General features: G+C 36.6%; 1 protein-coding gene and 1 long non-coding RNA gene across 2 annotated transcripts; one reads left to right on the forward strand and one right to left on the reverse strand.

Annotated features, from left to right (window-relative positions):
• Positions 1-8967: 8967 nt before the first annotated feature.
• Positions 8968-9928, reverse strand: LOC113561864. The gene is made up of 2 exons (XR_003406492.1): positions 9841-9928; positions 8968-9303 (listed from the first exon to the last, which is right to left on the reverse strand). It is a non-coding gene; the product is annotated as an uncharacterized LOC113561864 (long non-coding RNA).
• Positions 9194-15938, forward strand: LOC105280453 (protein tramtrack, beta isoform). Its single transcript, XM_011341027.3, has 2 exons — positions 9194-10228; positions 10445-15938. The coding sequence occupies exons 1-2, from the start codon at positions 9223-9225 to the stop codon at positions 11059-11061; spliced, it is 1623 nt and encodes a 540-aa protein (XP_011339329.1). The 5' UTR covers positions 9194-9222; the 3' UTR covers positions 11062-15938.
• The last annotated feature ends 425 nt before the right edge of the window (positions 15939-16363 follow it).

Genomic DNA, 16363 nt, shown 5'->3' on the forward strand with positions numbered 1-16363 from the left:
TGTCGCTTCTCACGTCTAATCGCACGACAACAAAGGTACGGTACGGTTATCTAAAGATTCAGCGGATTCAATGACTATTTCTTCGTGACCGGATGACGATGATCGGCGGAAGTCAAGGCGCTACGGGGTTAAGCTTAGATCTAAACCGCCTATAAGGTCTGTATGATACGACGTTCTCCAAAGCCTCATAATAATCGATAAAATGATAATTTACAAATTTTGTGAAAGTTAATAATCGCGCGTGTATATGTACATATTGCACGTTGCGTCGATCATTATCAGATCACGTATATGCGTGATTCGATCAGTCGTTCGGTTCTTATCGAGAGTCAATCAGCGGGTAAATGCCGCGCTTAAATGACCCACATTCCATTCGGAAGCGCCTTTATCCCGTTCTGCGTTTTGCACAACACGAGACCGGCCTGCGTAACACCTGTTGAAGCTGGCCGGTAAATAGGGTATTACGGTCAGCGGTTATGGTCAGTATTGAAAGGCGCCGAAAGGCAGAACGAATCCGAACGGGTACACAGAGAAAGAGAGACCTAATGCTCTTTCAGCTGCAAGGAATAATTGCACTTGACGCGCGAGAGGAACGTGGTGTGCGTGCCGGGGGGTGCCAGCGGCCACCAGACGAAGGATACTTTTTCCATTGTGCCAGCGACAATGTATCAGCAGGTAGCTGATCATCGATCGGGCGTCCCTATCCGGTCAATGACCTTGCAATGCAGCAAAGGGCGAGGCCGCTTCTATTCGTGAATACGTGTGCAGGGATTGGTGCTTAACGCGCACGTCGCAAGCGCGAGCGGCCGCGCGCGCGATAGCATATTGCGTGTGTGGAGAAGTCGAGAACTCGCACGCATCTCCATACTCGAGCGTCTACAAGAGAGAGATGGAGGGAAGAGAGAGGAGAGAGAGAGAGAGAATCCCAAAGCCAACTGCGCGATACCAAGCAGCTTCAGGGCTTATGAGGAACCTGTTTTCCTTTATGGGGTTTCCACGTCCTTTCCCGCTTGTCGACGTAACGTCGTAACGAAGGGGGAGTCCTCTTTCAGGACTCAGGCTCGGGAGAAAGAATTTCTCGACCTTTCTCCATTTTGATTGGGACCGCCGATTTTTGCATCAATCAAAAATATTTTATCTCAAATTTTTATCAGGCAGGGCCCCGAAAGGAATTCTGTTCGATCACGTGCAATGTGTAATATAATCACGAAAAGTACTAATGATAATGGGAACATCGCCAACAACTTTGACGATCGTTAATTTGACTCCTTATCAACGATGCTCCGATTTGAGTTTTCCAAACATGTAATATAGCTGGAAATTGCACTTTTATTTCTTAGGAAATATTAACATATATATTAATTTTATTTTTATTCATTTTACATATATATGTATACATATAATTTGTATATACTTTATAAATTATTTATAAATTACTAGAGGAGAATCCCCTATTATGAGATATGCTCCTAATATGAGATAATGGGGTTTCTGCTAAACTAGTGAGCATCATCTGTTAGTTCCACCATGAACTTATTACTCTTGGTGTAAAATGTATTTAGTGAAAAATTCATTGTTCGTTATTGCGTTTAGCCTTTGCAAGAAAAGGTTTGTGAAATTGTGAACATGTCAAAGGAACTTGAGGTAAGTCTTTAAACCTTGTTTATTATATAATAAAGAAATGGTTGGCAATAAATTCAGTATGCAATGATAGAGTAGAATCGTAGTAACAGGAAAATACGCAATTTGTTGAATTGTTTAATTGTAGAGGTTAGATTTCATGATCGCGGAACCGCTAGGCGCGTGGCTCGTATAATGAGATATTCAAGGTACTCTTAATATGCGATAATTATTGCTCGAATATGAAGATTATGTAGTGTAATAAAATGAAAGAAAATACTACTTAAGGTTAAAGAAAAGTTAATACGAATTTATATTACGAATTTTTGTGTATTTAATTTTTATAGAATCTGACTATGGAGGTTAGTTAGAGATACGAGGAAGCGTCGACAGTGGAATCGTGAAGATTTGACGAAGGCTGTGGAAGCAGTATTTTTATAAAACTATCTAATATAGTTTTTTAATTGCAATACTGATGTATTTTGCACTTTTAACACCGATTTCTCGAAGTATCTTATATTAGGAGCACATTTTCTCGATCCTGCGTAAAGCTCTTTTTCAAATTTTTTTAATTTTCAAAAAAAATAATATTTAAATTAGATTTTTCATTTCACCAACCTAAAGCTTATTAAATTCTCTTCAAGATAACGTATTACATTTTTTAATTCTGCCCATAGATTTCCTTACATTCGGCAAAATCGATATGGCATCTCATAATCGGGGACTTTCTTCTATTAGTTTATATGTTTTACGTTGTTATTGGACGACGACAACCGTTTGAAATTTTTCTACAAATGACGTTAGTTTGTAGAGAGCTTAACCGATAAGTGATATGAGAATATACACGCGATGCGAAAAGTTTTGACTCGAAATAGAGACTTTGGTCTCTCTATTTATAGTTTTCCGTAGCCAAGAAGTAAACGCGTATTGACACATTGTACTTTTCATATCAACGTTGTGTACACAGTTGCGACTAGACAAGTGAGATTATATGGTAGCGTCGGTTTGCCATCGCTATGCCATCGCGGCATGCTTATGGAAGATACGCGCAATCATGGAAGCACTGTGCTATCAGTTATTCGGACAGTCTCGATAAGCAACCAATCGGCCGCGGCGCCCCGTTTCTCTATCATTACGCGATAGTGCGCTTTCCCCAGCTTATCACTTGCCGATGCGCTACGAATTATCACCTTCTTTTGTCATATATTTGCGCTTCTTACGATCGACCGACAAAATTTAATTTTCCCGAAAAATCTCGATAGCCTATCAATAAATTATCGCAAATTTCACAGGATGTTGTACCATATTATGTCCACTTCCTGTGCCAGTTCTGAAACGCCCTATATTAATAGCAGCTGTAGAGCTGCGATCTGATAAAGAAGAGGATGCCAAACACGTAGCCCATTTCCCATAAAACATAATCTTTATTTTTACGACTGACGTTTTGATCAATTTCGAGCGAACCGGAAATTTCCAAGTGCCGATACAATACAATTAGAAGTGACCGAGAAAGGACTCTACTTTCCGCGAATTAAAGAAAATTACTGTGACTATATCATAAATTATAATATTATCATGAAAAATAAATAAAATCACGTAGAACGTGGAAAAGAAAAATACGTTAAAAAATGGGAGGGAATTGCAATAACGATCTTGTTGAGCATTCCGCCGGGGAAGATTCGATCTTGCTTAGAAGTAACATTAATGTCGCGAGTACGTGCGAGCCACCTTTTGCTGCGATAGCATACGTGTAAGGTAGATTCGTGGGGAGATGGTGGGTGCCACACGAGGCTATATAAAAATCATAATGCGATCAGGGGATGCGTCAAGAACCGGGTATGAAGGATGCGTCCTGCGGCGATCGGACCGCCCCGCTTATGCACCGGTTGCCGGCGTAGCCCGTATGCATCTGCTCTCTCGCTACCTCCGAATATAGGTAGAATCTTTCGATGGCGCAACGGGACAAAGATTCACCTTGCCATCGCGCGTCGCATTCCTCCCCTCCCCCCTGTGATCCCCTCTACGAAATCGTCATCAGAGTCGACATAGTACGTACATAGAGAGAAAGAGAGAGAGAGACGCGCGCGCGCGGGCGCAGGCATGGCTGTGAAAGCGATTTTTCTTCGGCTAGAGTCCGCTTTATCGTGCCTCTCCTTCGTTTTTAGACTCACTCGGGAGATAAGCGGAATCAAGCCGCATATTTTCGACCATCCTCGAACGCGCGGCTGCATGCACACTCGTGGATAAACGGAGTTTCGAGCATTTTAACACGCGTAAAACTCAGTCAAGGAGGAATGTCCCATTTATTTTTGCCGTTTACTACTCGCAAAACTTTATCCAAATTTTATCATTTGCGGAATGACCGCACGATTTTCAACGTTTCTCGATCCGTAATTTCGATCTGCTAGTATTGTTGGTTTTTTGCATCATGATATTTAATATCTTAATTAAAATTCCGCTACAAAAAAGGATATAACAATGTCTACTTGAATTTACTTATTTTTTGAAAAAAAAAAAAAAAACGTCACGCCCTGTCATTTTTATGGCAATTTAATTATTTTAATGTGATAATCTTCATACGAGAAATTAATGTTGCAATATTAAAGGCCTCGGTAAGCTAAGCTTAACGATTAGTGACCGTCATTATGAGCAACCACGGAGTTCGACGGTCATTTCCCTTTTTCGTTATGTTTCCCGTTTTCCTAGAATTTGCGATTTTCTCACGATACTCGAGTGGAAACGTCGTGCCTTTCGTCCCCCGCATGGCAACGTTACCCAATTCGTGTAAGATTTGCCTATGTGAGCGTGCATGGGAAGAGGGTGCGCACGTGTATTCGTGAGGGCTACGCGCCGAAATTACACGCGCTCGCGCACACATATGCACGCACCACGCACGCATGCAGAAGCCAACGGCGGATGCATCATAGGATTTGGGCGTGGTCGCGATTTTCATGAAGGTATTCTCGCTCATAAGCGCAATTCACGCGTTTCCCCTCGAATTTCGTTATGCGCGTGTATTCGTGCACCGCTTCGTGCATGTTACTGGTACCGCGATGAACCGTGCGGGAAGATGACGCGGGTGTAACGCAAGACTGTCCATGCACCGTGTAAATATACGCGTATGTTTGCGTATGTGCGCGTGATGTATCTCGCAGGATATTGGCCCAGGAGCTGTGTGATTGGCCGATAGTGCGCGAGCACTAGTCGAATAGTGATGGCGTGTATATGTGTGTATACATGTAATGCGTGTGATGCGTCGAAATGTTTCACTATACATATGCGCGACGCAATGGCGTAAGTTTTACGTATTTCCCGCGTGCATAATCGCTTACTCGCGTGAAAAACTGAACTGTAAAGATGGATGTTACACGAAATATAAGCATATCTTTATGTCATATAATTATTTGCTATGGTTAACTAAAACTGTTAATCTTTTACGCGTTTGGCAATCTCATTATCTTGACAATACGTGATTTATTTTCTTTTATTTTAATTAACAAGTATTTACTACGAAATGTGAAATTCTTTATGCAAATAATATAGGAATTTGTTTTATGCGAGTGTGTGTGTGCAGATCTGTTTAAAATAGGTTAGATTAGGCAATGTTATCACTCTTTAGAAGATTAGCTTGGATGTCAAAATAACATCCGCAACATAAAGAAATTACAATAACATATTTACATATATTCGATAATATTCTCAAATTGCTTCCCAAGGAGAACAAAAAGTCACGATAATGTCAAAATGATGTCTTTTTGACATTAGTGTGACTTTTTGTTCTCCTTGGGTTCGTATAAACTTGCAAAACACTAATGCGAGTATTTCCTTTCCTGAGAATTTTTCGGAGACTTGAGTGTCGTTAAAAACAAGTTTAAAGACGAACAATTTCAACATCGGGCTCTTTTACACGTCGTACACGTGTTTACATTCCAATAATCCCACATTTACATGATACATTCATATTTCAAATAATTTGAGAATTTTTCGGAGACTTGAGTGTCGGTAAAAACAATTTTAAAGATGACGTACAAATTAACATCGGGCCCTTTTATAGGTCATACACGTGTCTAGATTCCAGTAACTCCACATTTACATGATAGATTTACATTTCGAGTAATTTGGAATTTTCCGGAGACTTGAGTGTCGGTAAAAACAACTTTAAAGACGAGCAATTTACATCGGGCCCTTTTACACGTCGTACACGTGTTTAGATTCCAATAATTACGTACTTATGTGACAGATTTCCATTTGAAGTCCTTGATATTTGAATGATCGCTTTGACGGGAATTGTGACCTTGAAAGTTGGAACGGGAGTCGATGCACGGCCACGGTCGCAGCCTTTCCGAAGGTGACGCCATTGCGGACGCACACGTCGATGTCGAGGGTTCACGGATAGGGCTCTACCACCCCTATGATCGCTGCCGCGTGACGAGCAGCCGTGCGGGGAACGGCCTCGCAGCGCGGTTCACGGTGCAGCGTCAGTGGTCAACGAGCAAGCCGTAAGAGAGGTCTCCTGTTTTGCGTTGAGGACGCGCTCTCCTCGCGAGAACGTGGACTTTCCTCGTGCGCGTGGGGGTCCTAACGCCAGTCGCCTGCAGTTTAAGTGGCAGTGCTGCAGTTAACTGGAGAACGGCGGAGTGTGTGAAAGAAAAGTGCGCGCAGTTTCAAGAGTGCTGTCTTCGTGCCCGCATCAGAAGCAGGAAGATGTAGAAAAGTTTTCCAAACCTCGTTCCCCAAAACGTTGCTTCTAGACGTTATTGCTTGGCGAGACTCGAGATTGTCAGACGACAGAATAGTATTGTACGAAAATAAAAGTTCAGTCTGCGGTTCTTCTTTTTTTTTCGTAATTTTCATCGTCGGAGTAAGTTCGGAATGACTGGATTTGAGATATAAGAGCACCCCGCGGGTGGATACCTCTCTTACGTACTTCTCGGCGATCGTTGAAAATCATCGTATCCTTCATTACGCGACGGCTATCGTAAAGTGGCTAAAGGTAAGTTAATAAACGCTTTTCTCATCTTTAATGTCTCGCAGAAAATCAGTGAATTAATATTTCATTTTCATTCCCGTTCATTCATGTGTACCTAATACGTTAAGAGAGAACGCGGCTACATTAAGAACATTTAAAAATAATCAATTTCTGGCGATAATTATTGTACGTATAAAGGTCCCTAAAAATTTAGAAATGATCTTTTTAATGGAAGAGAGTAATTAGATTTCTCAATGTAATTAATCTCTTTACAAACCTAAAACAATTCTTGTTTTATTGTATTGATATTAATAATTAATTCTCTAAATTACGTACGATTTCCTCTCGCGAGCTTGATTAACGAATGGCTATCTGCACACAACTTTTCCTTATTTATTTTAAAAACATTGAATATCAAATAAATTATTTCCTTTTTTTGGCTTTAATTATTTAATTATTTAAAAATTACTGGCTTTTAATTTAGATTACTTTTCATCTTTTATTTCTTTTTTCATTATCTTTATATCTTTGTTGCGAACCTCTTTTTGGTTTCATGAACAAATAGGCTGATTGAATTTTTATAATCTGCAAGTCGACGTGAATAAAGTATTTAGAAGATGATATTGTAAAAGTAGATTCACGTTTTCACGTGTGCAATGCTTTTCTAACACACGCTAACAACGCATTCATTACGTTTATTGTATATCAATTTCCATTGTCGACGTTGTCCAAATGAACGTGGAAGTTGGTGAAAGCGGGTGACTCACCCCTCGCGAGAAATGCAAATATTGACTAGCTTGGCCACGACATGATAGCGCCCTAACGGGCTTAAAACATCGATCGTTTCGCTTTCCCTAATTATTATCGATGATAAGAAAGTCATGATAGAAAAGCGAAAACCTTTAAATTAAAAGCGATAAACTTATAGTATACAAATTTAAGGAGAGGTAAAGATGATAAACTATATTATTATGGCACGATGCTTTCATATATTTTTAGTATATTTTATTCAAATTATTAAAGATATTTGTATATTGTATGTGTGTAGAGAGACTATTTGAATACGATTATCTATAGAGGAACATAAGCTTTCACCATAATGTAATTATTTTGCAATTCCAACAGTTTTATCTTATTATTTTTTCTATCTTTATCTTTATTATTCTTCCATTATGCGTTTGTTAGTTTTGTTGGCTTATATCTGTATCCGTGCGAACATTCCTTCCGGGTGACGTTTTTGTGCTAATCACCTTAAAATTTCAGAACGTGATACGTAATGCTCGCGACGCGAATGTAAGTTTCGAAAAGAGCCTCGGGATTCAGATTATTAGCCAAAACAAATTAGCGAGAAATGATAAGCATGAACTATCCAGGAAGTACGTGCTTATCATAATTTATTTATCAAATGCAACGAATGAACAATATGAACTATGGTTCATATTGTTTGTCATCAATTATGCCATATTAATTGCAGGACAAATTGAAAACTTATTCGTTCGAAAGTTTTCATTTTAGAATGATAAATGCAAAATGTGATAAAAATGATAAGATTATTTTGTGATTTATCCTGCATATAAAGATGTATTGCGTATATAGTCATTTTCGATTTCTGAATGAATACGAAATTAATTTCGTCTTTCTTGAAATGATTTCTAAATTTCAGTTCTTGCATTTATTCTGCTTAATAGATAAAATAGATGGTAGAGAAACATAATTCAAAATTAATCTTTATTTAATGGTACGTGTTACTAATTGCTTTATTCTGGAATGGATGATATTTTTATATGTTTAATGATAATAATTGCAAAAAGTGTTTGTACATTACTTATAGCATACTCTATGTTTGTATGGAAAATTGCGGGTTTAATTTGAAAATATTGGTTTTTCCCATTCTTATACTCAATTATAGAAAATTCCGCAAAAGAGCTAAGTTTCAAAGATTTAGGGGAACATTCTTTCCTTCGGCTTTTCGGGCTTTGATTGTGTCATACGTACATCGTAAAGTCGAATTCCGAAGATAGCAAATTTCTTATTCCAAGAAAATTTTCGGACTTGGAATGATTATACATAAAGATACAAAAAGAGCTTATCGAAATAAAGATCAAAAGAAATTCTTGTATTCATGCCGCAAGGATTTCCGTAAATTATTTTATGTTCCTTACCTTTTATTTTCTCTTTTCCTTTGTGTGAATACGCGCACGTGTCTGATTGCTATATCATTTATATTAACAATAAATGTTTCAAATAAATTAAAATTAAACAATGAGATATAGTAATAACCTTCAAGTTTTCATTTTAATTAAGAATAATAATTTCTTTCTGAAAAAGATTCTGGAAATAGGTAATAGATAAAATAGATAGTAGAGAGAGACATAATACAAAATTTTAATCTCTATTTAATGATACGTGTTACTAATTTGTTAACTAATGGGATTAATAGAATTATTGTTATCTTTATACATATTATGATAAATAATCACAATAATAAATTATTAGATTTATTATTAGGATTATAAGATACATATACATCAGAAATTGAATAAAATGTATTTATTTATATAATAACGCGGTTGCATTATTTGCTTGGGTTGTAGATTCTTGCGACAAATCGTCACTAAATTTTGGACCTCATCATGGAAACTACCTCGTCTCAACAATACCGCCTTCGCTGGAATAATCACCGTACGAATCTCCTGAATGTCTTTGAAGAACTCCTGCAAAACGAAGAGTTCACTGATGTGACTCTCGCCGTGGAGAACAATCTCATCATCAGATGCCACAAGATCGTCTTGGCCGCGTGTTCTTCCTACTTCCAGAGACTGTTTCTCGAGTTGCCATGCAAGCACCCGGTAGTCGTGCTCAAGGATGTCAAATACTCCGAAATAAAAGCTATTTTGGAATACATGTACCGCGGCGAGGTGAACGTCGCTCAGGAGCAATTGACCGGTATGCTAAAGGTCGCGGAAGCGTTAAAGGTGAAGGGCCTAATAGACGAGAACGGCGGTGAAGGCTCAGTGCACGACGATTCCCGTCGCGAGGATAGGCACGTGGAAACCTCGATGTCACCACCACCGGCTATTAGCACCAGCACTGGTACTAGTACTACGGTAGCGCACAGCAGTGCTCATGACGCATCACCGCCGCATTCGACTGATGGCGCCTATGGTTCCTACGCCAAGTCCGCGATCGATCACGGTCACAATCGTCTCGCCTTATCAATGTGGGGGTTACCAATGCACCATGCAGCTCACCAATCTTCGCCACATTCTTCTTCCGTCGCCGCTGTCCTCGGCACTAGCTCGTACGACAACGGCTTTGAGAACGTGCCGTTCAAGCGCAGAAAGTTGCTTCATTCCAACTTGCTGATGAATCGCGACACGCCGATACTGCGCACAGTGCTTGGCCAGGGCCACGCTGACAGTTCGCAGAGCATATCCACCTTGCCACCGCCTGACGGTCACGAAGCAGTCAACTTCCGTACGAGCAGCAATGGTTCTGCCAACGATAACGATAACCGTCGCAGCAGCAGTGATCTTGCACACGGCGAGGTGGCCCACAGCCCTTATACGGACGTCTCCTTCATGGACGAAGATGAGAAACAACCATCGCCGCAGTCGTATCCTGGTGATAGTAAATCAGGTATCAGAAAGTCACAGATTTTTTTATAATTTAATAATAATTGGCCAGGCAACCCTTTTTTATTATCAATTTAAAATCAATAATTATTAATCAATTATGGCAAATAGGATTGTTGCAGCTTGGTATAATAATTATACTTACCGAAATAATGATCGCTGACGAAGGCTTATTTATTTCAGTTAGTTCTAACTTAATTTTTTCGCTGGTACGTTTTAGGCATCGCGAACTACGTCCCGCAGAAACCCGAGTGGAAACGATATAAGCAGTACACCCGGGATGACATTATGTCTGCGATTGAGGCGGTGAAAGGTGGCATGAGTGCTGTACAGGCAGCGCGTAAACACGGTGTACCGTCGCGCACGCTTTATGACAAGGTGAAGAAGCTCGGCATCACAACATCACGGCCATTTAAACGTTCCGCGTCCAACGGCAGCAGCGGTGCTTGCTTCCCGTATGGTATTGGCGGCAACGTGAATGGCGGAATTTACAGCGGTGCCCTGTCCGAAAACGAGAGCAGTAACGTCAACATCGCGGAAAGTACGGCTAGCAGGGGCTCCGCCGCGCTCGAAACCACCTACGCTAAGGCGAAGGATGTTCCACCAGATCGCGATTCAGTATCGGACTCGATGGCACCCTGCAGTCCTAGTCCGGTCATGCGTTGTGCTAAGCAAAAACAACAGCAAGAAAGCATGGACGATCAGGTTGAGGATCTTTCGGTGAGTCGTAAGTCCGATGTTCCAGTGATAGTTCCGCCGTCTACTGCGCCAGATGCGATTAAGGTCGAAGCGCAGGACGTTGGGCCAGATAACAGCGACTGTTGCGACTACAATTAATTTGCGATGCATCAGAAAAAGAGGCAGCGATGAGATGATCGACATGTGCTTCCGTCCGAGGGATAATTTCAGAGTACAACTTAGGTAGAGGGAAGCATTTTTATACGCATATCAAATATGCTGAGTGTAGTTATGGAATTATCGTTCTTTCAATCATCCTTTTAATACCGAAGAGAATCCTGACTGAATCGCTTCATCAATTTTTGACGAATAGTTCGAAGTAGTTTCTCCCTCTACCTCTTTGAACGGCACTATTTTATCCAGAGGAGTTATCATATTTTTCGTCAAGATTTTATCATGAACTTACTCGTAATTGTGACAGCAAATTATTAAGAAAAGGACAAAAAATATGTATTCAATATAATTACCGATTTCTTGCCCAATTGTCCTATCATAGTTGTGAAAGCAAGGAATTTTTAAATTTTTCTATTTTATCTGTTCTCTGTCTACCTTTTCTTTCTTCTTAAGTGATAGCTCTTCTGGAGAAATCCGCTTGCCGTTCTAGTTGTATCATTTGATCACTATTAATTAAACAATTCATATTTTATTTTTCTTTCTGTGTAAGCGCAAAGACGGACTTACGTTCGCTGGTGCATAATGGTAATGACGCATTCATAAAACACAAAACAAAGAAAACGTCGAATGTTCGTCACTACTTCCAATTTTCTACCTCGTACAAGACTGAACACGTACATCATAGATTCAAGACTGAACGTATTAGCACATACATTTCAAATTTGTGAAAGCTTAATGCTGTTATGGTAAATCGTACAAATTAATTTGCCATTATGAGATGAGAATTATATCTGTAAAAGATATATACCGTGCATTAGATTTCTTTCTTTTCTGATTGATTTTATAACATGCAAAAAGTTTTAAAATTTATTTTCGCTTTACTTTCAACAATTTTATAGCACTATATCTCATAAAGTAAATGTTACAAAATTCCAAGATATTTATATTCGTGTAATTATTGCGGTGCGATAAAAATCTTGATTATTAACGAACGAAATATCTTATAAAAGTCGCCTTATTAATCTTTATCATCATTTACGTTAAGCTTTAAACATTTTTGAAATAATGGGATATGCCTTATACATTTAATGTATTTTGTTATTGTGATTCATTTTAATTTGCAATTTATTAACATAATATAGGAGAAAAAGAAAATAAGTAAGTAAATTATATAAGCAAGTGTGCAAAGAGACGTAAGCATTTAACTAACAAATTAAGATCAATCATATTGAGTGCGGTCCATAATGCTATTCCAGATCGATTACCTCTTGATTTTATGCTGTATATTAAATTGAAGTGCATGATTTTATCATATTATTCAGATTATACATAGCTGTATTTGTCCAAATTATTATGTTAACTAGTTATTTTATGATAATAATCGACTAAAATAGATACAAATTAGAGTAGACTTCTGAACCTATTCTAATTTCTTTTTCTACGGAATTTTTCGTAACGTAATGTAAATATTAGGTGGTTATTATCATTCGTTGTATATTAAAATGTTTTAAAGCGTTCGATAGATCAATCAAAATCAGATCATGCTTTAAATGCTCTGGAATACAAATTTATGATTAGAATATGATTTAAAACTCTATATGGTCCGCATTCATAGGAGAATGCTTATTATTTTTATATATTTTAAAAGCATTTTAAAAGCGTATTTCTATGTTCGTGTTTAATAATCGTACAAGTTATTATTATTATATAGAACATGTCGTCATTATCATATTCGTCTCTGAATTACGTTAAAAAAACTTATCATTAAGTGTTGATGCGGTAATGGCGGGAGATTTTGTACATAGCAATTATAAAAGCGTTTCGTTCGTAAACTTCGTATAATTTTGTTAATAATTGAGATATTTCTGTTAATTTGTTAGTAATTGTAAGTACTTCATTGTGTAATTGTTGTACTTCATCGTTACTAACTATGGCTTCGGGATACAAATGCAATATTGCTCAAAGCATACCTATCAACAGATAGTATAATAATATGAACTACCTCATTGTTCAATGAACTGCATGTATGACTGCATGTTCATTAACTAAGAGAGTAAGACTGATAACACGAATCCAAATGCAGATATATTGAAAATCAGAATTTGTTAAGAAGAGATATATATATATATATATAAACATATAAATAGAGATATAAAAAAAGATATATATATATTATATAAGTTGAATGATATAGTGTATCTTTAGGTTTGTTTTTTTTGCTGCACTTCTGAACTAGTGCAATAAGTTAGAGTGAGACACATATATAGTTCTTCCATTCTAGTTTATTGCACTAGTTCAGAAGTGCAAAGAAAAAGAACAAACCTATTTATATTCCAAGTAGTAAAGTACAAAGTACAAAGACGTAAGAAGACGTATTCAGACATCATTATGTCGTCATTTTACTACTTGGGAAATTAAAAGAATATGAATTCTAATTACTACCAACTTTATAAATTAGACATATATATTACTTAAATTTGACATGTGTTTGGCCGTGCAATGATTCAAATCATTCTTACAAAAAATCATTTAAAAAAACAATTAGATATTTATAGATTCATCATGAAGTATTTAGAGGCTTTTGAGAAGCATTGCCTGTTCAACGAAAGTAATGATAATTTGATGAATATAATTTGGTACATTTACATTTTAATAATGTGACTTGATGTAGAATTAGCAGTTCACAACTTGCATCTCTGTGTTCATCATTAGTCATAAAGATAGTGCGGTTATACATAAAATATAATGAGATTATTAATAGAATCAATCCATCTTCCATATACAGAAGATCTCACATTTTGTTGTCACACGATGTACAAATAGTTTTATTCAATGGTAGAAATATATTTATATTGATCTTAATATAAAAGTACAACATGGCCGCTATGCCGAAATACTCAAATGTAGTAAGGCAAAGTATTGAGGAAGTTTCAGTCTAAAATTAAAAAAAAATACATTAGTTATTATATTTGCATTACATAAAAGTTTCAAAAGTTGATTCACTCTTTTACACATTTTATAACCCTTAAAAATACAATTATTTGGATTATAAATTACTAATTGTCGCATGTAGCATTTTGATCTATTTCTAGTTTTACAATAATTTTGGCCAGATATTTGGCCCCTAACATTTTTAAATCCTGTATGTGACATCAATATTCTTACGTTAGAAAAGACATTTAATGAAAAAGAAGAAAAATGGAATATTCAATAGAAGATAAAAATATTTTGGAATCGTACGTATTAAGTATACAGGAAACGAATAAGTAAAATTTCATTGTTTCAAAATAATCATTTTGCTGTCAATTCTTTGCCTCCGTTAACGCTGCAATTAAACCAAAGCTGCCTCAATTACTTCTACCTCGATATAAGTCATTCCATATTTATTACAATAGAAGTTTTATAGAGCGGGAATGTTTATACATAAATCATGAAATATTATATGATAATACATAATACAGTACCTGTATATTATGTGATCAAATACACTTTTTATCATAGTACCGATAATATCAAAGATCTCAGAAGTTGAACTGCCACTGCTAATGTAACTTGACGCTATCTTAAGGACATTGTGGAAATGCCATTTAAATATGCATATATTAATTGTCATTGTTATCGATGTGCGGTGTTTCTTATTGATTTCTTATTAACTACGCAGAGTACACAACAAGTACAATGGTACAAAAAAAATAAGAGATACATTATTATTATTAAATTTTGATAAATTGATCCTTTGATCCATTCTTTGAGTGGCGTAGTATAACATGTAATTAGATATTATATAATCCATTGAACAATGTGTGAAAGTATTTGTGAATGCATCTTTTTAGTAGTTTTTATTGCGAGGCTATGTTGAAACTCATAAGAAAATCATATTTACGAATGGATTCGTAAAGATAATATATACAGATATATATACATGGGTATCCATAAGAGAAATATACGAAGTGTCCGCCATCTCCTCCCTTGTGTATTGTTACATAATGCAAGCTATTTGTCTTATCGATTCTTTTTTGATATTCATGTGTTTAACTTTCCTTATCCCAACGTATTTTTCGAAATAGAGAAAATTAGGACACCTTTTATGTGTATGGAGCTCACGATTTCATATGTGTGAAGCTCATGAGGAATGTGTGTATATGTGTATATATATATATATATATATATATACACACATATCATTCATGTGTTTCAATGCGATTCAAATTGTTTTTAAAGAATTCAAACAATTAGTTTATTAAAGCACGTTTTATGTATTTAATTCAGTACGCTCTTAATATCTGCGTGTCTGCGTACCGCACAAGGTACTTTTACGTGCACTTATATGCATTTATAAAATATATATCAGTATGTGCCTTTATCTTGATAATGTGAGTAATATATGATACGCGTCGCGCAGTATATATAATTTCGTGGATTAAATTCGACGTATTATTCGAGTAACAATATATCACAATGTTGACTTTACTGTTTATACGTTTTACCGGTCGGTAGAGTTTTATTACGTTTCGTAATAAATAATCCGTAATTGTAATATGGAACTTGATATATCCTATGATAGCGTTAGCTTACTTAGCGTTTGATTATTTTATATCGATTTCTACGTATGATTGTAAATAGTCATAAGTGAACGATGCCTTAACGACTAGTGATGTATTATTTGTAAGACTGATTTTTGCTACGTTGAATACACACATGCACAAACAATAATATACGCGCACCTACTTACATATATCCGCGCATACGAGTATACACATTGTGCGTACATAACGTATATGTAGTTACACTTGCTGCCACGAAATGCATATTATTATCAATAATTGTGCAAGTTTGTTATAAAATATATATTATCAATATAATCTTATGTGTTGTTATTATTTATATACCATTCACCGTCATTCCTATAAGTTATATATAAAAATATAAAGATATAAAAAAAATATCTAATACTAAAAACTATAAGTTAATCCATAAAGTTTGTAAAAGATACATATAATCTTTGGGACAGAAAAAAACTCTCTCGTGCGCGCGAATACATATTTCAACTTAATAAATTTCAAAGTATTCTCGTGTAGCAAAGGACGAGATTTATTCATTCTTTACATGGTATGGAAATGGAATGTGCAGTATATGTTACACGAGTGTTTACGTCATAACAAATTGTTCCGTTATTCTCAGCTTAATCAATTTAATTAAGCAACCTCTTGGAATAGAATACACATATATGTACGCAGATCCTAATCCTAAAGTATCGCAACATTAATTTCGTGGATGCGCGTATATA

Source organism: Ooceraea biroi, chromosome 1 (genome assembly GCF_003672135.1).
Source record: "Ooceraea biroi isolate clonal line C1 chromosome 1, Obir_v5.4, whole genome shotgun sequence".
Lineage (NCBI taxonomy): Eukaryota > Metazoa > Arthropoda > Insecta > Hymenoptera > Formicidae > Ooceraea > Ooceraea biroi.